Source organism: Pan paniscus, chromosome 7 (genome assembly GCF_029289425.2).
Source record: "Pan paniscus chromosome 7, NHGRI_mPanPan1-v2.0_pri, whole genome shotgun sequence".
Classification (NCBI taxonomy): Eukaryota; Metazoa; Chordata; class Mammalia; order Primates; family Hominidae; genus Pan; species Pan paniscus.
Window position 1 is genome coordinate 82934117 of NC_073256.2, and position 23189 is coordinate 82957305.

The 23189-nt window shown below is 41.2% G+C and overlaps 1 protein-coding gene across 5 annotated transcripts in view; it reads right to left on the bottom strand.

The window, feature by feature from the left end:
- Positions 1-661: 661 nt before the first annotated feature.
- ARFGEF1 (ADP ribosylation factor guanine nucleotide exchange factor 1) overlaps positions 662-23189 on the bottom strand; it is a 143884-nt gene continuing 121356 nt past the window's right edge. For 2 of the 5 annotated variants that reach the window (XM_055116632.2, XM_063606800.1), the window contains 9 exons: positions 22415-22544; positions 21002-21137; positions 20781-20919; positions 19586-19658; positions 14482-14614; positions 7666-7805; positions 6079-6247; positions 4456-4594; positions 662-3502 (listed from right to left, as the gene is read on the bottom strand). In XM_055116632.2, coding sequence (XP_054972607.1) covers positions 3178-3502; positions 4456-4594; positions 6079-6247; positions 7666-7805; positions 14482-14614; positions 19586-19658; positions 20781-20919; positions 21002-21137; positions 22415-22544 — 1384 coding nt within the window. In that variant the 3' untranslated portion in view covers positions 662-3177. The remainder of the gene's footprint in view (positions 3503-4455; positions 4595-6078; positions 6248-7665; positions 7806-14481; positions 14615-19585; positions 19659-20780; positions 20920-21001; positions 21138-22414; positions 22545-23189) is intronic. The other 3 variants (XM_034966183.4, XM_057303025.2, XM_055116633.3) reach the window with 3 other exon arrangements.

Consider the following 23189-nt stretch of genomic DNA (forward strand, 5'->3'; position numbering starts at 1 on the left):
TTTAATGCCATGTACCACACAACTTCAACTGACTCCTCCAACACACAATATTGCAAACTGTGCTGAAGAGAACTTTAGCTCTTTTCAGCATTCAAGTAGTGTAGCCTGATGCTAGGTTATTAATATGCAAAAAATATTAAAAGATTTTTGGGCTGGATATGGTGGCTCATGCCTATAATCCCAGCACTTTGTGAGGCTGAGTTGGGAGGATCACTTCAGGTCCAAGAGTTTGAGACCAGCCTGGGCAATATAGTGAGATCCCATCTCTAAAAAAAAAAATTTTGTTTTTTAATTAGGCAAGTGTAGTGGTGTGTGCCTACAGTCCTCACTACTGGGGAGGGTGGAGTGTGAGAATTGTGAGCCCAGTTTGAGGCTACAGTGAGCTGTGCTCATACCACTGCACTCCAGCCTGGACAACAGAGTGAGATCCAGTCTCTAAAAGATAAATAAAAATTTTAAAAATTGCCTTAAAAATGAGTATCCTATGGTAAGTACAGTGTAAGGGAGGATCTAATGCTAGAAGCTGGAAAGAAAATACCAGAACCAAACAATATTGAATTTGTAGTTCTGGCTGAAAATGTCTTTTCCATAGTTGTTCAGCCTTAATAGAACAGAATCAATGAAACATGGGGGTGGGTTATACAGGTTTTGATTGCACTGATGAAATAATTCAAAAACTTTATTGACCTATAACCTGATTAGAATATGCCAGATGGGAATCAATATTGTACAGAAAGTTGTACAGAATTTTTTACATAGAAAACTTTACATCTGTACCATATACATTTTATCCATCTGAAAAAATTTTCTACATCCACTGTTAATACGGAATGCTTGACAATCTTGTCTTTTAACCATCAGAGCACAATTCACAGTATGAATACATTTCCAGTAAATCTAACCTCCGCAAACCATGCCAGATTTGTTATTTTAATATATTCAACATTAAATTCTGTACATAGAGTAAAATCTACATCAAGCCCCACCACCCAAAAGAAAAGAAAATGACAGCAATCTGGATTCATTTTGCAGTGATTCAAGTTTTGGTCCATAAAGGATCATTCTATTTTAATGGCTCATCTTTAAAAGTCCTAAGAGAAATATGTGACAGGTAGTTACTGTCAGTAGGGATATTTTCTACCTTTTTTCCCCTATTGTTGAAGTGTCGGCCACAACAGCTTCTGGGCATGTTACAGCCTCAAAATCACCACCTACCAAAAAGGGCAAAACTAAAAATCCCTATAAAATAAAAAAGAAAGTTCCACCCAAATGTTTAGTGCATTTGACAAAATATTACGGGTATTTAGCAAATGAATAAGAAAATAAAGAAAACAGTGCAGGAAGAACTATATAATATTTTAAGATTTTTATATTACAGACCTGCATCTCTGTACATTTTTCACAGGATGATTACCAGTATCTCAGATAGCCTGAGTGTGCAAAAATCTTCAGAATAAGAATACCATAGTTGCTAAATATCTTTTACCATGAACAATAATTTCTTCTTCTCTCCCCACTCCCCAATTATAAACATTTTATCCTTCAAAATACAGCTCTCCTGAGTTGTACTTCTTGTAGAAGTTCAATCTTTACATCTATAGTTCTTTGGGTAAGTTTCACTTCCACACCTGCCAAAAACGTGGGGCTTTTCCTGCCGTGGAAGACAGGGAAGGACCCGTGAGCATGAGCTGACACTGTTTAAACAGGCTTTCTGCTCAACATGAGGCCAATATAACACACAAAATCCGCCAGCACTAAAAGGGACTGGAGTGTTGCAAGTTTGAGTAAGACTTCTAAGCATCTTTACCAGTAACTCTCAGACACTGCAATCCAGAGAAATCATTTTTCAGGTAGGAAACCTCAGCTCCAGCGTCCTTTTAAAGAGCAGAGGGATGTAAATGCCAACAAAAATATTAAGTTCCCATCATTGCTTGTTTATTCCAAGTTCCTGTTCAGGTGGTTGTGATATCTGAAAAACTACTCCGATTCGCAGAAAAAATCTTCTAAGAACAGCACGAAGTTCAGGAATCAAGTCAAATTGCATAATTTCACATAAGAGAGGGTAGTAGAATGATGCATGAGCTTTAAACTGCAGGGAAAATGAATTTCTCCATTAGTAGTGATTGCAAACTGCAGAGCCTTAAACTGCCTAGAGTCAAACTACTCTGGGGCTCCATCACAGGAGCCAGGAAAGCAGGGTCCACAGCAGGCAGTGACTCTGTGGGTTGTGGAACTGAGAGACAGAAGTGTTAGAAAAACTGACTTCATACAAACACTATTCACTTACATATCCTTATTTTGAAAAACATTTGCCTGTATATCTTTGACAAATTTTAGTAATTTAGCACTGTTTTTCCTGGGTAATAAGCAGGCAAGTGAGTACAAACTAGAGTTGAGTTTTTATAAGCTATGGGTTACTGAAATTTTATCTTTTGTTACATAAAAATTTTAAGTTTTGGGGAAAATTCTACCTAACACTGCAATATAAAATCTAAACAGTTCTTCAGGCAAAGCTACATACGTTTCACATGTACAGTTAAATTGCTATACTTTGGCTGTATCTTCACAGTAGTTCCTTTATCTCTGAACTCTAGTCTGCAGCCTCCTTTCCTACCCCTCTGTGCCCCTCCAGATCCAGGGAAGCAGTGAGACATATTATGACCGAAAAAAAAAAGCCAGCTGTGGAGTAACAGAGGCTGGGATTTAGAGCCCTTGGCCTTTCAAGTAGTGGGCCACATCACTAGGCATTTTAAAACCTATTCTAGGGTCACAGCAAAGCAGCCTGTATGTGTGAGCTGTAAGTTGCTATTTTTTTTTTCTAAGAATAGAGTGTACATTTTTGAAAACCTTAAATATGCACTTATATTTACAGTCATATATGTGTATTTTATCTTTATTTCTACTGGTTTAAAATTCTTAGATGAGGCCCATTCACTAGGGACTCTGGGTTACCTGGAACCACTAAATATGCCAAAGGAACAGCTGCAGCCCAGAGCACAGGCCCAGGAACCAGATGTAGTCTTGAGTAGTAGGCAGAGTACAAGGCCATGAGGTGGTTGGACAGCAGTTTTCAAAATGGGGCAAAGGGGGAGATTCCTGGGGTCATAATGGGAACTTGTCAAGGTATCCCAAGGGATTCTGATCCCTCACCTACTGAATCCCCTAGAGAACTGCTAATTAGTGAACAAAGCTGGGTAAGAGGGGAGAAAAGCAAGGACTGAGGAAGATAACAGCAAGGCCACTGGTGGCTTTGCACAAGCAGCAGTGCAGCCTGGGCGCTGCTTGATTCATCTCTGAGAGCTCTTGCACGGCGGCTCTGGGACCCCGCATCCCAATGCGAATTGGGCTAGAAATGTGGGGCTGGATTCGAAGCCTCATACTTACCCTATTATCACTTATCTTTAGAACTTTAGTTAGAAACAAAAGCAGTAAGTTAGTCCAGGCTTCTCGATGACTTTCTGATGTTAGAGTGAGGAAGTAACTTAGTGCTTCACTGCAGACACTGCAAAAGAAAAGGTTTCCTTTAATGTTACTTGCGTATCTACTGGTCCCCATATTCACTGAGAAAGAGCAATCATGAACATAGTAGTGAATACGAACTATTCAAGAACATGTTAGATCCCATCTGTTTACATTAGCTGGAGTGTCAACATAAACATGCTTTTCAAATTGGGAAGAAAACCAAACATGTTAAAAGAAGCCATTGTAACTTACCAAGAAACCCACATTTTCCTAATTTTCTAAGTTTCTTTCAATGCAAAGCTGCCGTGTGGCAGGTGGCACATGCAAAGCTTAGTTTCAAGAGACCTGGACTGGAATCTGAGGCGACTCCTCTCTTCACTGACCCTTGTGAGGCCCTAGATCACAAGGCCCTGTGGGGCCTTAATCAATCAGTCTTGTCAATCAAATGGGATAACAGAGACTAGGTGATCCCTTAAAATTCTAAAATGTATTTAATTGGCCTCAGAACATCTATTCCTTAAGTAGATATGGTAATACAATGCAGATGGCCGTATTCTTTCTGAATGGCATGTTTCATTCTTAGCCTGAGTTTACACGTTAGTTGGCTTAAAGTAAAAGAGTAAAAAAAGTAACGCTAAGAAAAACTCCAAATATTTTTTTCAAAGTAAATGCAGGCAGGCAAGTTTTCACTTTTACAAATGATGTGTAAAAATGGGACTATCTTATGACATTAAAAAGGCCTATAAATGATATCATAGTTCACAGTTTTAAAACAGAAAACCTCCTTTGTCCTGCATGTTAGACATGATTTGGCCACATGTCACTAAAGCACACTCATTTCTAAGACTGAATTTAATTTTTACAACTGCTCCGTGGAATAGGGGCATCCAGGCCCCAAAGGCTCAGCTGTCAGCATGGTCCCGCCGGTGCCTCTTTCCTGCCCGGCACCACGTGGCTACCTGGTCAGAGATGGAAATCAGTCAAAAGTCTTACTTCAAAAGCCTCTGCTGGACCTCTTCCCAGGCACTAACGCGGCTCTCATCCATGTACATCCGGAAGAGAATGCGCAGCCCACAGGCCAGGCTGCTGGTCTCCTGCTTCAGAAGGTTGGGCTTGGATTTGCCTTTGAATCCTGCAGAAAAGGGAAGTTTCTGGGATTAGTTTGGGAAGGCATCTTATGTAAAGGTGAAACAGCCCGTATGGAGGCACATTTTGTTTGTGCTCAGCCATCAGCATCTGCTGCTTACAAAACGGAGCCACAGCAGCCTGATGTGAAGGTGATTTCCATGTCCAGAATTCCCTCCCTATTCAAGCTGGGGATATGAGATATAAAAAAACTTGTGGCCTGGGAAGGTGGAACCCTTCACATGAAACTGCACTTGAATCCCCAAAGCCGTGGAAGGGGCCATGTGCTCTGCCTGCGCCAGGGGCCTCAGATAAACAGGGGCAACCCCCAGGAGGTGAGAACTGCTCTGTCGGAGGTCTGACGGGCCTGGTGTGTGTGGACACAAGGAGGCTCTGTCAGCTCAGCAGGAAGAGGCCCAGTGGAATGGTGGCAAAAACTTGGGTAGAAAAAAAGGGGAAAAATAAGTACAGGCTCCTTTTTCCAGAAGTTAGGTTGTAAAGGAAAGAGAATGGCACAGCTGTTTCAAATAAGCAAACATAAGCACCAAACCCTTTTGATACAGTTTGATGTTTGATAAGTATCAGCCCCCTTCTTTTTCTCTGCCTTATTCTGCAGCCCCTCATCCTCCCAGCACTGTTTTGCAACTCATAATTATATTTCTTTCTTTTTTCTTTTCTTTTTTTAAGAGATGGGGTCTCACTGTGTTGCCCAGGCTGGAGGGAAGTAGTGTGATCATGGCTCACTGCAGCCTCAAACTCCTGGGCTCAAGTGATCCTCCCACTTCAGCCTCCCGAGTAGCTGGGATTACAGGTATGCGACACCATGCCCCGCTAATTTTTAATTTCTTTTAGAGACAGGGTCTTGCTATGTTGGCCAGGGTGGTCTCGAACTTCTGGCCCCAAGCAATCATCCTGCCTCAGCCACCCGAGTAGCTGGAACTACAGGCGTGAGTCACCGCAGCTGGCTCTATTTTTTAAATTAAAAAATTAACAATGTCACTTTGGTTTATAATAAAAGCTTATTTTTTGTTTAAAATGTCTAACTTGTTCTAGAACAAATATACCTCACATCCCAATAAATTCACCTTCACTCTGAGCTCTGGCCACTCCCAGGAAACAGAGAAGCCATTCAAATACACATGCCAGGTTTTGTGTGTGCGACTTTTACACATATTTATTTCCTAATGAAAAGACAGCTTTTGTCATGCCAGTGAGTATCAACAAGAAGGTCCAGGTTGGGTAAACAAGATGAAAGAACAATATAAGTCAAATAATAGACCAAGGGGGAAAAAATCCACCCAAGTAGTTATCTGGCTTACTGTAGACCAGAAAAGGGCCTGGTTGTGAGGTTACTTTATTACTGTTAAGGTCAGAGTACATATAGTGACATGCACAGACCTATAGCAGACAGTCAATGAGTTCTGAGACCTGTATGTACCTGTCTCACATCCATCAACAGTAAACATTAAATGTGAGGCGTGTGCAGCTTACCTGCTTTCCACAGGGCAGTCCTCTGTTCGTTGTTGGAATTAAACGCTTTTGCAAATCTATGTGACTCTAATAAGCAGTCCAGTAGCTTAAAAAGTTGTTGTGATGTTAAAAAGCGGTACATTCCTTGGTCTTGAGTATCAACGCGAACATCAAAGTCCACCGCATCTCTCTTTGGAAAACAAACCACCCCAGCATATACACACAGTCACAATAATTTTAGTTAATTTACAACTCAATGCTCCCCAAAGACCAGTTTTACAAGAAAGCCACAGATACTCAGCTTGCTCTAACCTAACAGAAAGTAAGGGAAGGTCCACCTTCCAGTACGCATCCTCGTCCCCAAGCACCGCCTCCCATTAGTCCAGACCCTCCTGGACTCCCAACTCCCTGGCCCTGCGTTCCTCAGCCCCTCAAGTCCTCCCTTCTCTTCTCAACTGCTATGGAGTCCATGCATCATTTTAATTATTCTCTTTCACAACCCCTCCTCTTCTTTTTAGTAACTGGCTGGCAAAATGGCCATGTCATCATGTGTGACTGGAGAAAGCAGACTGGTTTCTCTCTAAACCAGTGGGCTCGGTGCTAGCCCAGCCCTTGGCAGACCTTGGCCTAGGCCACATTCCTGGCCAACCAGCTCAAGTTTTCACTTCTCAAGTAGCTAAAACATTCTTCCAAATCTCACATGGTAGATGACTTTTCTTCCCATCTCAGTGAGAAACCAGAAGCTGGCAGAGGAGGTCTCTCACAAGCTCCCACCCCAAATGTACCAGACTTCCTGCATCCATAACCCATCCCCCAGCCCTCCCCCTGCCGCCACATGGGAACTGTCTGGGCTTCTACCCCAGGTGATTCCCACTCTGTATGAGGTACTATCTCCACTCACTCAAAAACATGGCCCTAGAAATTGCCCCTCTCTTGCCTACAGTCAGTTTTTCTCTCCCTACTGGAAAGCTCTTACCAGTGAACACGCTGCCATATCACCAATCTGGAGAACAAAACATAGCAAACCCCTCTCTTGAACCCCTCACAATCCAGCTATCACATTTCTCTGTGCCTTTACAGCAAAACTTCTTAACAGAGTACTGGCTGAGTCCACATTCTCTCTTCTCTCTCCCCACTGTAATTATGCTTTTGTCCTCAATTTAACATTTAACACACTGTTAAGGTTCCAAAGTCGTCCAGTTAGAGGGCAATTCTCAGGTGTAATATCACTTGACCTATCCAGAGCATTTAACAAGCGACTGATCACATGCTTCTCCTTAAAACATTTTCTTCATCTGACTTCCCCAACAACTGACACCTGCTTCCCCGTGCCTCCCCATGCCTCATGGATTCTCGTCTTCAGTCTCTGCTAGCTGCCTCATCTCCAGGAGCTGTAGAGGATGAGGTCTCTAGTAATCAGTTGCTGACCCTCCTCCCTGCTCTAGCTAACCTTATTACCTTGTGATGGGATCCAGTCTCATGGTTTAAAAGGACATCTGTATGATGAAGGCCCCACAAACTAATTCTCTAGCCTAACTCTACAGCCCAGACTGCTATACCTAACTTCCTACTTACACAAAAAAAGCAGCTGTCCTCCTATCTCCTTACCTGTGCTGCAGCTAAGTTTTCTGCATCTTCTTTCTTACTTGTCGCTGGGAAGAAGACAATGTTGTCGATAGTCTGGATGAGTTCCAGCTGCACAACACATTTAATCAACAGGGCAGCAAACAATTTTTGTTCTGGAAATTCTGTGAGGAAACCCCCCCCAATGCACATGCAAACAAAAAATTATTTTGAATCCTTTATAATTTCCATGATACTACAATGCTAAGGAAACATCAATATGTATTCACATATCACACTGAGAAGGACATACTGCTTTTGCACACAGGCACTACTCAGTAAAAGTTTAACTGATATTTAGAAAAGCCTCGGAAAAGTAATTTTTAAAATAAAAGTGCCCTACATAATTTAGAACAAGCTTCTCCAACCCACAGCCTGTATGTGGCCCAGGACAGCTTTGAATGCAGCCCAACACAAATTCATAAACTTTCTTAAAACATTATGAGATTTTTTTTTTCTTAGCTCACTACTATTTTTCATAGTAGAAAGAAACAGGGATTGTAAGTCGCCCAGCATTGGAGCCATTGCCCCAAGACTGCCTAGTAGGCAGCTCCCTTTGGGCAATTGTCTGCCTCCTGGAAAGCTTCCTGCCAAAGCTGCCCTGAGAATCTGGGATGGAGGTGTGGCCATGTGGTCTGGGTCCCCTGGGATTATACATGTTAGTGTATTTTATGAGTGGTCCAAGACAATTCTTCTTCCAATGTGGCTCAGGGAAGCCAAAAGACTGGACACCCCTGATTTAGAACAATAATATATTCAAGATGTTCCCGCTACAAATTTTTTAATTCAAGTTATTTTTAACGAACATGTAACAAATGGATAAAAACCTAAAACTGAAATATCAACTGTAAACCCAAGTCTGACCTCTGAAAACAGGGAATAAAGGGGCTGGGCACGGTGGCTCATGCCTATAATCCCAGCACTCTGGGAAGCCGAGGCAGTTGAATCACCTGAGGTCAGGAGTTCAAGACCAGCCTGCTCAACATGATGAAACCCCATCTTTACAAAGCTACAACAAAATGTGCCAGGCATGGTTGCGCACACTTGTAATCCCAGCTACTCTGGAGGCTGAAGCAAGAGAATTGCTGGAACCCAGGAGGCAGAGGTTACAGTGAACCAAGATCACACCACTGCACTCTAGCCTGGGCAAGAGAGACTCCGTCTCAAAAAATAAATAAATAAATAAATAAATAAAATTAAAATAAAAAAATAGGTTATATGAAAACCTATGACATAAGAAAATAACAGAACAGATCCATGTGAGACAGGAAGTGAGGGCAGCCAAGACTCCGGATTAACCTATGCAATACTGTGGTTTGGCCACAGCACATGTTTTATTTGGATCCAGATTCGTAGTTGTGACTGAAATTACCTCTTATTTTCAAAGACATCCATCAGCAAAGAAGTCTATAAAAAGTTAAGCCGGGGCCGGGTGCAATGGCTCATGCCTGTAATCCCAGCACTTTGGGAGGCCAAGGCAGGTGGATTGCCTGAGGTCAGGAGTTCGAGACCAGGTTGGCCAACATGGTGAAACCCCATCGCTACTAAAAATACAAAAATTAGCTGGGTGTGGTGGCGTGTGCCTGTAGTCCCAGGTACTCGGGAGGCTGAGGCAGAAGAATGGCTTGATCCCGGGAGGCGGAGGTTGCAGTGAGCTGAGATGACACCACTGCACTCCAGCCTGGGCAACAGAGCCAGATTTTATCTTAAAAAAAAAAAAAAAAAAAAAGTTAAGCTGAACACATTACTTCAAAAGTAACCAAACTGCAAAGTAACAAAAGTGCCACCCATGTTCCCCTCATCAGCTATACACAGTCACATCCCTCTATCCTGAACACATTTGTTCAACAGGGAGTTTCTGATAGTTTGCCGGCCCATGTGGACACACTCATGGGCGTGCTCCCCTTGTCTGACCATGCCAGCTAAGTAGCTAAGCCAATGCAGCAGCACAAGGTTAGAAAAGAGGACTCAACTCCTGAGATGCTGCTGCCACACAGCCCAGGGGACCCAGACCACACGGCCACACCTCCATCCCAGATTCTCAGGGGCAGCTTTGGCAGGAAGCTTTCCAGGAGGCAGACAACTGCCCAAAGGGAGCTGCCTACTAGACAGTCTTGGGGCAATGGCTTCAATGCTGGGCGACTTACAATCCCTGTTTCTTTCTACTATGAAAAACATTTTACTACAAATTCCCTTTTCTGGCACTAATGTGTGGAAGACAAATTCATGTTTTAGGGATTTTGGGGGACAGAGAAATAACTTACTTTAATTTATTCTTATTGAGATCATTAATGAAGGCTCCTTTCCAGATACTGTTCATAAATGCTATTCTATTTAACGTTTAGTTCTTAGTACTAGATCACAAGTTAAAAAAACAAAACAAAGAAACCTGTAAGTCCTACGGTTATCTCTTCCTCTTAAATCTTGTCTTCTTAGTCCTTTATTACAGTGACAGCGGCATGGGCAGTCATCCATTCACTCCCTCATTCAAGTCAGAAAAACATCTCAGTCCCAGGGGCAAAAGACTCCTAGTAGCACCTAGACTCCAGAATGGACTTAGCAGTAGATGGAGGTCTTAGGAGACCTATTTTCATCAGTTCCAACGTGAGTTGCTCAGGGGTGTTAAGAGCTTCCAGCAGGGACCCAAACAGTTCTAGTGACCCCAAGAATTTGGCAGATGAGACTGTACTCTGAACAGGGATGCCAAGCCTCTTCATAGTTTCTCGTGCCCTTTGAGACCTGGACAGGGATCCCAACTACAGTCTCACTAGCAAGGACCAGGAGCACATTTGATGACAATATCTATTTGGACAAATTTCAGTCATGACAAGGTCTGACACTGCCAGGGTTATATTAGTCAACCATTTCATTGTCCACACAACAGAGAGCAAAGCTAAGCAGATTTTAACTATGTGGGACTACAGGTACTGAATCAACTCGACAGAGCAGTGGTGCAGAAAGAATTGAGGCTGGTCTGTGCTGTGATTCTTTTCACTGAGTTGGAGAGTCAGATGCAGCGGCCTCCCCATCAAACAGGAGAACCACAACCTATCCACCAAGGAAGAGGGCTCATGGGAGCAGGGTGGCCGCTTGTTCTTCCTCCAGCTCTACCTGTTCTGAGTCAACAGTTCCAGGATGAACCTCACCTAAAAGTCTTCCAGGGGAGCGAGAGTGGAATGTCTGGCTTAAGGATGCAGTCTGACCCCACAGCTCACAGTGGCAGGGAAGCAGAACCCTTGCCCCAGGAAAAAGTAGCCAAGTGCACACTTTCCACTATGTGAAGACCAAGTCCTGCCCTCACAAAGCTAAGTGTGTTTAAATTCAGTCTGGAGGCTGAGAGTGAGAAAAGCCACTCGCTATTCTTTCCTCTTGGCCTTTCTTGGTGCAGACTGAAGCTGCAAAGGATTCCTACATGAACCATTCTGTTCTTTGGAGAACAGAAATGAAAAATGAAACTCGGCCACTCACTACCACCTATTTCCTCTTTAAGAAATTAGCAAAATACAGTGACTGAAGATAGAAGGTCCTTTCAAGTAGGATATGATAATAAAGCCTGTCTTCTCTGAAGAACTGTAAGCATCTAGGATTAAAAAATTCCCTGAAAAAAATTAAATCAAAATGGATCAACGACCTAAATCAAAGAGCTAGAAGAATAAAACTTCATAGGCCAGGCACAGTGGCTCACGCCTTTAATCCCAGCACTTTGGGAGGCCAGGCAGGTGGATCACTTGAGGCCCAGAGTTTGAGACGAGCCTGGCCAACATGGCGAAACCCCGTCTCTACTAAAAATCCAAAAATTAGCCAGGTGTAGTGGCATGTGCCTGTAATCCCAGCCACTCAGGAGGCTGAGGCAGGAGAATCGCTTGAACCCAGGAGGTGGAAGTTGCAGTGAGCCGAGATCGCACCACTGCACTCCAGCCTGAACGACAGAGTGAGACTCCATCTCAAAAAAAAAAAAAAAAACAAAAAAAAAAACACTTCATAGAAGACAACATTGGGGGAAATGCTCATGACCTTGGATTTTGACAATGACACCAAAGGCATGACTAACAAAAGAAAACAGAAAAATTGAACTTCATCAAAATTTAAAAACAGGCAAAGGACATGAACACAAATTTCTCCAAATAAGATATACAAATGGTCAACAAGCATATGAAAAGATGGTTAACAACACTAATCATTACGGAAGTGCCAGTCAAAACCACAATGAGGTAAACTTCTCACCCACTAGAATGGTTATCATTTAACAACAACAAAAAAGGCGCTGGCAAAGATGTGGAAAAACTGGAATTGCTGGTGGGAATGTAAAATGGTGCAGCCACTGGCTATAGAAAACTGCTTGGTGGTTCCTCAAGAAGTTAAACATAGAATTACCCTATGAGCTAGCAATTCCACTCCTAGGTAGATAATGCAAAAGAACTGAAAACAGGTATTCAAATGATATTTGCACACAACAGTTTGTAGCAGCACTATTCATGACAACTACAGGTGAAACAAATACAAACGTCCATCATCAGACAAATGGATAAACAAAATGTGGTCTATACATTCAGTGGACTATTACTTAGTAATAAAAAGGAATGAATTACTGATTCATGCTACAACATGATGCGTCTTGAAAACACTGTGAGAGAAGACAGACACAAAAGGTTGTATTTTGTATGATTCCATTTATATGAAATATGCAGAATAGGCAATTCACAAACACAGCTAATTAGTGGCTGCCAGGGGCTGGGGAAGAGGAGAAGAAGTGGCTGTATAACAGTTATGGGGCTGGGGGGCTCCCTTTAGGAGTGATGAAAATGCTTTGGATCTAGATAGAGGTGGTGGCTGTGAATGTACTAAATGCCACTGAATTATTATTCACTTGCATATTGTTATATCTGTTATGTAAATTTCACCTCAGGTTTTAAAAAGTTCTCAAAGCTGTCCTGTTCTCCTCTAAGGAGGCTGTGGTCTTTTCTAGGTGTTGTAATTTTCCTTCAGCAAATGAAACTGAATTGATCCAGTAAAAAAGTAAAGGGTTCCTCTTTTTTGTGAAAAGGTGAGGGGAGGAATACAGGTGACCTGTGGATCCCTGTATGGAGACAGGGGTGTGGGCAGCAGTGAGGGAAATGGGCACAGGCCGACTAAGGTTGGGGTGCAGTGTGGAGAAAAGGGTTGCTCCTTAAAAAGTAGGGTGCTCCTGCCGGGCGCGGTGGCTCATGCCTGTAATCCCAGCACTTTGGGAGGCCAAGCTGGGTGGATCATGAGGTCAGGAGATCGAGACCACCCTTACTACCGTGGTGAAACCCGGTCTCTACTAAAGAATAAAAAAAAAAATTAGTTGGGTATGGTGGCAGGCACCTGTAGTCCCAGCTACTCGGGAGGCTGAGGCAGAAGAATGGCGTGAACCCGGGAGGTGGAGCTTGCCGTGAGCCAAGATCACACCACTATACTCCAGCCTGGGCGACAGAGCAAGACTCCGTCTCAAAAAAAAAGAAAAAAGAAAAAAAGTAGGGTGCTCCTGGACAGACGTCGTGGCACAAGCCTGTAATCCAAGCATGTTGGGAAGCTGAGGTGGGCAGATGGCCTGAGCTCAGGAGTTCAAGATCAGCCTGGGCAACATGGCAAAACCCTGTCCCTACAAAAAAATATAAAAAATTAGCTGGGCGTGATGAGGTGTGCCTGTAGTCCCAGCTACTCGGGAGGCTAAGGTGGGAAGATCGCTTGAGCCTAGGAGGTTGAGGCTGCAGTGAGCCGAGATCACACTCCAGCCTGGGTGACAGAGTGAGACTCTGTCTCAAAACAAAAACAAAAACAAAAACAACAACAAAAACAAGTGGGGTGCTCCTGCTTAGAAAGCAACGGTCCTTCACTACTTCCCCTTGCAGATGGGTAGAGGAAGGCATGCTAGGCCCTACTTTTGCAGACAGAACATGGGGTTGGTTGGCATGCAGAAGGGGGTGGAGAGAGAAGACTCAGGTGCTCGTTGGCAGAAAAAGCTGACATTTCAGGATCAGCAGAGTTCTTGATCTTCTGCAAGAGGGCATCTATTTACCAGAGGATGTCCAAATTAGGATAAACACAGTGAAGAAGTGATGACACGGCCAGGCGCAGTGGCTCACGCCTGTAATCCCAGCACTTTGGGAGGCTGAGGCGGGCGGATCATAAGGTCAGGAGTTTGAGACCAGCCTGGCCAACATGGTGAAACCCTGTCTCTACTAAAACTACAAAAATCAGCTGGAGGTGATGGCGGGCACCTGTAATCCCAGCTACTCGGGAGGCTGAGGCAGGAGAATCATTTGAACCTGGGAGGCGGAGGTTGCAGTGAGCATCACTGCACTCCAGCGTAGGCGACAGGGTGAGACTCCGTCTCAAAAAAAAAAAAAAAAAAAAAGTGGCCGGACATAGTGGCTCACACCTGTAATCCCAGCACTTTGGGAGGCTGAGGCGGGCAGATCACAAGGTCAGGAGTTCAAGACCAGCCTGGCCAATATGGTGAAACCCCGTCTCGACTAAAAATACAAAAATTAGCCGGGCGTGGTGGTGCACACTTGTAGTCCCAGCTACCCGGGAGGCTGAGGCAGAAGAATCGCTTGAACCCGGGAGGCAGAGGTTGCAGTGAGCTACGATGGCGTGCCACTGCACTCCAGACTAGGCGACAGAGTGAAACTCCGTCTCAAAAAAAAAAAAAAAAAAAAAGAAGTGATGACACAATCAATTATAGTATATGCTTGTTAATAATAAAAGTAAAACCAAAAATGTTAACCCTTTCCTACATAAAACACAAATTTATTTTTATTTAGAGAAATAACTCACTTGCTGTAGATTTAATTTTGCTGACTTCTTCATTAACAGCAGATGCAGAAACCAGTGGTGCTTGTGGTCTGTTATCCACAGACCTTGGTTGAATAGAATCATGAATATCTACAGACTTCTGTGATACTGTATCCTAATAAATAAAAAATCACTGTAAGTATGGTTAATAAAGTTTATGGGTGAAAATATTTTCTAAAACGCTATTTTAAAAAATTATATTATGTCCCTATGAAAATGATGTTTTACACATTACAGTTATAACACAATCAGAAAATTATTTAAAATTACCTGTACATAGAGAAAAGTTGACTTTCTGACCCTCATTGGGCTCAGGTCTGCAACCATCCAACAGCAACAGATAAAAATGCGAAACTTCAAAGTGTAGAGAAACTGGTCAGCAATACCCACAAGTGTTCATGAAATCTAAACAGACACCTTTTGCAGGGGTAAATTTAGAAAAGGATCTTCTGTCACCCATGGACCCAGGGACTAGAAAGGTCAATGTGAAGGTGACTATCTAGGAGTGTCGTATCATGAAGAGATGCTGGACCCTGGAGTCCAACAGACCTACACAAGAATTAGGCTCCAGTATTATTTATTTATTTACTTTTTTGAGATGGAGTTTTGCTCTTGTTGCCCAGGCTGGAGTGCAATGGCGCGATCTCGGCTCACCGTGACCTCTACCTCCTGGGTTCAAGCGATTCTCCTGCCTCAGCCTCCCCAGCAGCTGGGATTATAGGCATGCACCACCATGCCCGGCTCATTTTGTATTTTTAGCAGAGAGGGGGTTTTCACCGTGTTGGTCATGCTGGTCTCCAACTCCCGACCTCAGGTGATCTGCCTGCCTCGGCCTCCCAAAGTGCTGGGATTACAGGCGTGAGCCACCACGCCCAGCCACAGGTTCCAGTATTATTAAGAGTGTAACCTTGGAAAAATGATTAATTTCCTGAGGTGAGGTTTTCTGATCTAAAAAGAAATGATATACTTTCCTTGCAGGTTGTTAAGAACTAGATATAATAAATCCAAAACACTAGCAGCACAGTGTTGGGCAATAAATGGCAGCTGACCCTACTCCTCCTCGAGCTTTCTTTCATTATAAAGGCACAGCACACTCAAGAGATGAGAGAACCTGGTTTCAGGAGGAGTGCTTAGCTTTTGTTATTCTGACGTAACAGTCCCAGCCTGAGCAACCTTACCTGCTGTGTGAAAGGAAGATGGGCCTGTGTTACCAGAAATAGTAATAATCAAAACAATACGTTAGCTTGGACTTAAGTGTATTTTAAGGAAGAAATTACTCAGTTCTCAGAATTAAAAACGTATTATCTTACTGAAGATAAATGAAAGCACTGGTTTTTAAATATTTTTGGTCACGGGCCCTCTTGAACAGTCTGATGATTTCTAAAATGTTCTCTCCAGAAAACTAAACCTACACAAAAACTAGGTCAAAAAATTAGGGATTTAAAAACCTTGCTCTGTATTAGAGGAATTTTTGGATGTTAGGTATATTGTTTTCTCAATTTTTCTCACTAACCAATGTAAATGAGGATAATTTTTGGGATGTCCTAAGTAATAGTGGGTTCTGTTCTGAATGGACGTCAGCACAACAGAGTCATGGAGCAACACGGGCCCAGCATAGATGTCACAGTTCTCAAGGGCAATTCAGAATGATACTTTTCTGTGAAATCTAAGTTTTAACCGTTGACAATTTGTTAAGAAAGTTAAAAGTTGTGGGGAACAAATCTGGTCAGTGGGCATTAGTTTGCTACTTTACAGCCTCCTGGCTTTAAAATTCAAAGGTATTATTGGGAGAACAGTACAAATTTGAAAAGACCTGTAGATTAAATAAGAGTATTGTTTCAAGGATAATTTTTTGATTGTTAGGGATAAGTGGGCATTATATTTACAAATTACTTTCAAAGAATTCAGAAAATTGTGTGTGTGGGAGGCGGGGTAGCAAGATAAAAAGAGGGAGGACAGCTGGGGTTGGTAAAAACAAATGTAAAATGACAACATTTGGAGAAACCTGGTGTAATGATTACTTTTGTGTCAATTTGGCTAGGACACAATACCAATATCCTATGTACTTAAGCCAGATACTTAAGTCGAAGGAGTAACAATTAATTCAATTAAACACTATTCCAGGTGTTCAGCTGAAGGTATTTTATACATGTGGTTAACATCTATAGTCAGCTCACTTTTTAAGGAAATTATCTTCAATAATCTAGATGGTCCTTATCCAATCAGTTGAAAGCCTTCAAAACTGAGCAAAACAGGTTTTCCTGGGGAAGAAATCCCGCCTGTGAACTGCAGCTTCAAGCAGCAGCCCAAGGCTTTCCAGCCTGCCTGCCTGCCCTACAAAATTTCAAACCTGCCAGCCTCCACAATCATGTAAGCCAGTTCCTTAAATCTATCTATATAAATCTCTCCTGCTGGTTTTGTTTTGCTGGCCCTGATAAAGATTTTGATACCATGAAATGGAATGTGGCTGTAACAAACACCTAAAAATGTAGAAGTGGCTTTGGAACTGGGCAATGGTAGAAGCTGGAAGAGTTCTAAGACACATGATAGGAAACATCTACATTGCCCTGAAGAGACTGTTGGTAGAAATATGGATGTCAAATGTGGTTCTGGTGAGGATCCACAAGGAAGTGCAATGTGTGAGAGAAAGCTTCTACCATCTTAGAGAAGACATGTATGGCCATGAAACAGATTATTGGTACAAATATGAATGTTAAAAGGTGCTTCTGGTGAGGTCTTAGAAGGAAATCAAGAACATGGTATTAGATACTGATAGGTGATCCTTGTTGTAAAGTGGCAGAAAGCTTGGCTGAATTGTTGGGTGGAAAGCAGAATTCTAAGTGATGATATGTAGTTGAGATTTCCAAGCAAAGTGCTGAAGGTGTGGCCTGGTTTATCCTTGCTGTTTATAGTACAATGCAAGAAGAAGATATATTGATGAAAGAACTGTTAAGCAAAAAGAAACTGCCACTTGATGATGTGAGAGGATCTTGTGCCTATCGAGATTGAAAACGATGCTACAATTAGGAAATGAATTGTTAGGAAAGCATGCTTTGGAGAGAAGGCCAAGGCTATAATAGCTGGACAACTTTTTGCCAAAGAGATTAGGTATATATCTAGTGGAGCCAATCGATCATCTCAGCAGAAGCCAGGAACATAACAGGACTATCCAGAAAGATGTGTGGATCACCCTCTTGTTTAATGGCATGGTTTCTCTTAACACATACAGAAGACCCACAAGGATTTTGAGAATGATATACCAGCAGACATATGGCCAGCCTAGAATGAAAGGGACAGAAACAATAAGAGGAAGGGAGGCTGAATTCTAGGATTCTACAGGCAGAAAATGGGTCAACAGAGCTACAAACGTGCTAACCTTTAAGAAAAAGAAGAACAACTGAGAGTGTAGGGCTCAGGCCCGAAGAAGCCAGCCATGGCCCCAGAGGGCAGAATATCAAGCCACACAGCATTATTCTCAGGCCTTAAAACTCAACGGAATTGTCCCTGCTAAGTTTCAACCTTGCTTAGGACTGGTGATCCTTTGTTCCTTCCAATTTCTCCTTTTTGCAATGAGATCGTATATCTTATGCTTGTCCCACTACTGTATTTTAAAAGTTACAAACCTGTTTTCTAGGTTCACAGGTCCACAGATGGAGACGAATTCTGCCCCAGAATAGAGCATACTCAAGAGTGTCATCCATCCTTAATGCAGATGCGGATGATCAGATTAGGGAATTTTGATTATATTTATAAGGGATTTTGGACATAGTGTTGATGCTGCAATGAGTTTAGACTTTTGGGGACCTTAGAATGGGGTGACCATCTTTTGCCGATGGGATGGACATGAATTTTTAGGTGTCAGTGGGTAGACCATAGTGGGATGAATATTGGCCCCTAAAAAGTATGTTCAAGTCCTGACCCCTGATACCTGCAAATGTTACCTTACTTGGAAATAAGGTCTTTTCAGATGTAATTAACGATCTTGAGATGAGATCATCCTGGATTTCAGGTAAACCCTAAATCCAATGACTAATGTCTTCATAAAACAAAAAGGAGAGGGAGAGATTTAATTCACACACAGTGAGGGAGACTATGGATAGATGGTGGCAGAGATTGGAGTGATATGTGAACAAGCCAAATAATGCCAAAGGTTGTCAACAGCCACCAGAAGCTGGACGAAGCTAGTAAGGATTTTCCCTTAGAGCCTTTGGAGGGAATGTGGCCCTGCTAACTCCTTGATTTAGGACCCGTGGTCTTTAGAACCATGAGATAGTAGGTTTCTATAGTTTTAAGCCACCAAGTTTGTGGTAATTTTTTATGGTAGAACTAGGAAACCAATACACTGGGTGAAGTGAATGTTAGAATTCTTTGTACTGTTTTGTGTTACTTTTCTATAAGGTGAAATTATATAAAAATAAAAAGTTTAAATACTATCCAACAATATCTTCAGCTTTGCATGGAGACAGCTACGTAATCTGGTACCTTTCTCTCATAACCCTTAAAAAATCATTCTGTTCTATGTCCTATATTTAAAAATAATTTAAAATACTCCCTTCATGGCACTTAACAAAGACACATATTAATTGTCTGTGACATTGACCAAAGAATTAACTTCACAATTCTGGACAGTAAATTTATACCATCTTCTTAAAGGAGTCAAACGCATTGCAATGATATGAATGTTTGCATTCCCTCCTAAATTCATAATGAAACTTAATCCCCAATGCAACAGTATCAAGAGGTAGAGATTTTAGGAGGTGAGTAGGCCATGAGAATTAGTGCCTTAAAAAAGGACTGGAGGGAACTAGCTAGGCCCCTTTCTGTCCCTCCTCCTTCCACCACGTGAGAATGCAGCAACGTGGTGCCATCTTGGAAGCAGAGAGCAGCTCTCACCAGACACTTGATCATACAATTCCCAGCCTTCGTAATTGTAAAAAAATACATGTCTATTTATAAGTAATCCAGTCTCAGATATTTTTTTAATAGCAGGAATGGATTAAGACACTTACATGTAAGAATTTGACCCATAATAAAATTACTCATCACAAATAACTAATTTCAATATACTTTACTGATTAAAACTTACCAATGGCTTTTCACTTACAGGAGATGGAGGTGGGGGGGCAGTTTCTCCAGAATTGGGTCGCCAGGTCAACAGCCTTTAAGATACCAAAACCACGTCAATCACTAGGGGGCTGTGCCACATGCCACATCCAGCATATTTTGAAATGGGCCCAAGAAAGTAACAAGAACATACCAACTAAACAGTCCATCTTTGACCACTGCTAATTTTAGCAATTTCCTAAAAAACATCTAGTAAAAAGTTTAAAATGTACTTTTAGAAAAAAATTAAGTGGCATTTAATATAATTAAAAGGGTAATATGGTCACCAGTTTTGCATTAAAAGAACACTTTCTGATAAGTTTTAAAGATTTCAAACCTCCTTTCCCTAAGTATTAATATCAAATATTTTCCAAAGTAAGAGGCTTCTCAAAAAAAAAAAAAAAAAATCATAAAATTGGCCAGGCGTGGTGGCTCACGCCTGTAATCCCAGCACTTTGGGAGGCCAAGGTGGGCGGATCACCCGAGGTTGGGAGTTTGAGACCAGCCTGACCAACGTGGAGAAACCCCATCTCAACTAAAAATACAAAATTAGCCAGGCATGGTGGTGCAGGCCTGTAATCCTAGCTACTTGGGAGGCTAAGGCAGGATAATCACTTGAACCCAAGAGGCGGAGGTTGCGGTGAGCCGAGATTGCGCCAATGCACTCCAGCCTGGTAAACATGAACGAAACTCCATCTCAAAAAAAAAAAAAAAAAAAACCTACCTCACTATAATTCCATTTCACACTCATCCCTTAGAGAAAGATGACAAGCTGTTACGAAATACGAAATATAGTATGTGTAAATACATTTTCCTTAGATTATTAAAAGATCAGTAACAGAAACAGGCTGAGATTTTTTTTTTCCAATTCAAAACCACTGCTTGGTTTGATCTGAATAAATAAAATCTTATAAAAGTCAGCAGAATCACTTCATTATGTCCCAAATTTTGGTAACCAGACTAAAGGTTTTGGTTTATAAATAGTTTAATTTATGTATTTGTTATAGTTTATAGCAGTTTGGTTTGTAATAAATCTAAATCCATGTAAGAGTAAGACAAGCTTAAAAGGATTTCTGTTATGAGAAATCAGTAGTCACTATCAAACTTTTAATCACTAGTCACTCTCCAACTCATTCAATATACAAATATAAATGTAAAGTTGTATAAAATCTTCTTACGCATGTGGGATTGTGGTTTTGAAGATATCCAGTGTGCAGTTGCAAGTTTTATCCCAGATTTCTAGGGTAAATTTTTCACCATTCAGAATAACAACATTCTCTAAACAGTTTGTACCAGATCGCGCTAACTGCTCATTGTCTAGGAAAGAAAAGAGCAATTCATTTATATATTACCAGGGTCACATTTAACACTTTGTGTCACATATCTGGTACAGACCTACCTTGCTGCACACACCAGTAGAGCTGAGCAAAAATGTCATCCAAAAGTACATCACTGAGTACTTCTAAATACTGAGTGAATACATCACAGATTGCATAAAGTGCATGATTGCAAGTTGTTGTCATCCATTCAGCTTTCTGGGGAAAAAAGTCATTAATGAACATCACGCCATTAATCAACTACTATGATTAAAAAAAAAAAAATATATATATATATAAATGTTTTCATATTAAAAATGGAAGGCTGTCAGTGTTCCTTTTAGACCCCTGAATTCCCTCTAGAACATTATATTCACCTCAACTTAAAATCTGATATCTATTGCTCCTTATTATCCCATAACCACCTATGTATACAATAATTTAACCATTTTTGTCACTATTTGTTTTGATTATTAAAAAAAACCATCACCGTATCATCTTGATACTAACATTATGATTTTTCGAAGTGCATGAATAGCAACACCGGCCTTGCTCTAGAATATGACAGAACATGAAAGGGAAATAAAGAGGTAAGAATTTGTCCAAATGGGATTAGCATAGGTTTAAAATAAAAATGACTTTCCTGAAGTATAGTTATCTGAAAACACCATAAAAAAAAGGGCTATACAACTTAAGTGTAATTTATTTTTTTCAAGCCCATAAAAAATAATTGCAGAAGTCTGCATTTAATACTGCTGTATGGAACAAAAGGGGAAAATATGAAGCTCTCTTGACACATTTCCTAAAATGTATATTGTAACTGGTTCATAGTAAAATATGTTGAAATAAATAAAATTTACTTTGTATTCTTTACTCAATATAAAAAAGAAGTCACTATATAATACTAAAGAAAGTTACTGACGTTTTATAGTTGTAACTATCAAAATGAGGAAAAGAAACGAAAAAGTCAGAAAAACACTGAAAACAACACAGAACAAAAAAATCAATTCATCAATTCAGTTCTATCCCCCACATAGTGTTCTCTTTTTTTGAGATGGAGTTTTGCTCGTCGCCCAGGCTGCAGTGCAGTGGCGCGATCTCAGCTCACAGCAACCTCCACCTCCCGGGTTCAAACAATTCTCCTGCCTCAGCCTCCCGAGTAGCTGGGACTACAGGCACCTGCCACCACACCCGGATAATTTTTGTATTTTTAGTAGAGATGGGGTTTCACCATGTTGGCCAGGCTGGTCTCAAACTCCTGACCTGAGATGATCCACCCGCCTTGGCCTCCCAAAGTGCTGGGATTACAGGCGTGAGCCACTGCGCCCGGCCAGTGTTCTTATTTATAAAGACATAGTATTATATTCTCATGCCTTAAAGAAAAATTTTCTAGGAATTCTTTTCTGTACTTAATTTGAAACACTAAAATGTATTGATGATAATACTGAGAATCTTTTAACTTGACTAAGCTAAATGAAAATTGTGTATCCTCTTACCTCTGTCTGTTGTTCTGGCAATTTCATATTGTCAAAGATTCTGAAAACAATTCTAAATAAATCCTGCCACCAGTGTTTCTCATAAGTGTGGCCATATGTTTTCATTATTTCAAACATTACTGTCAAACCCCTAAAATGACAAAACACAATTAGAAAGCTGTAATACAAAAAAGCATACTCCTCCTAAAATAGTTTTTAGAGTTCACAAAGCAGTTAAAAACAGAAAGCTTAAAACTAGTCTGAAATTAACACACGACACTGGGTTTTAAAAAATTTAAGTTGTAAGAACAACAGGTTCCTTTAGGATACATCGTTCGGGAAAAAAAATCTCCAAAGGTCTTGGCTGTAAACTTTTTTATTTTACTTTTCCTTTACTCTTACCTCACCAATGCAGCATTTAAAAACTGTAAATGGAATTACAAATTGAAAAGGATAACCGTTTGAGTGAATATTAATTTTGTGGCACTGTAGCCAAAAAAGAAAATACATATACAGCAGTCTAAGAACAAAACAAAAGTTAGATTTTGGAAAATCTTTTTCAAATGGGGATTTTTACCCAATACTAGAAGCCTTATTCATGCAACATCCCTAAACAAAAGGATTTACAAAAAAAATCCACTAAGGCATAAGCTCCATGAGGGGAGGGGTCTGTGTTTCATTTCTTGCTATATCCCAGGCACACAGCAGTGCTCATTGCCTGGGAGGCAAGCAATAAATATTTGCTGAATAAATTGCTTAGTATCAGATGGACTAGCTTTTGAGTAAGTGTTAAAAC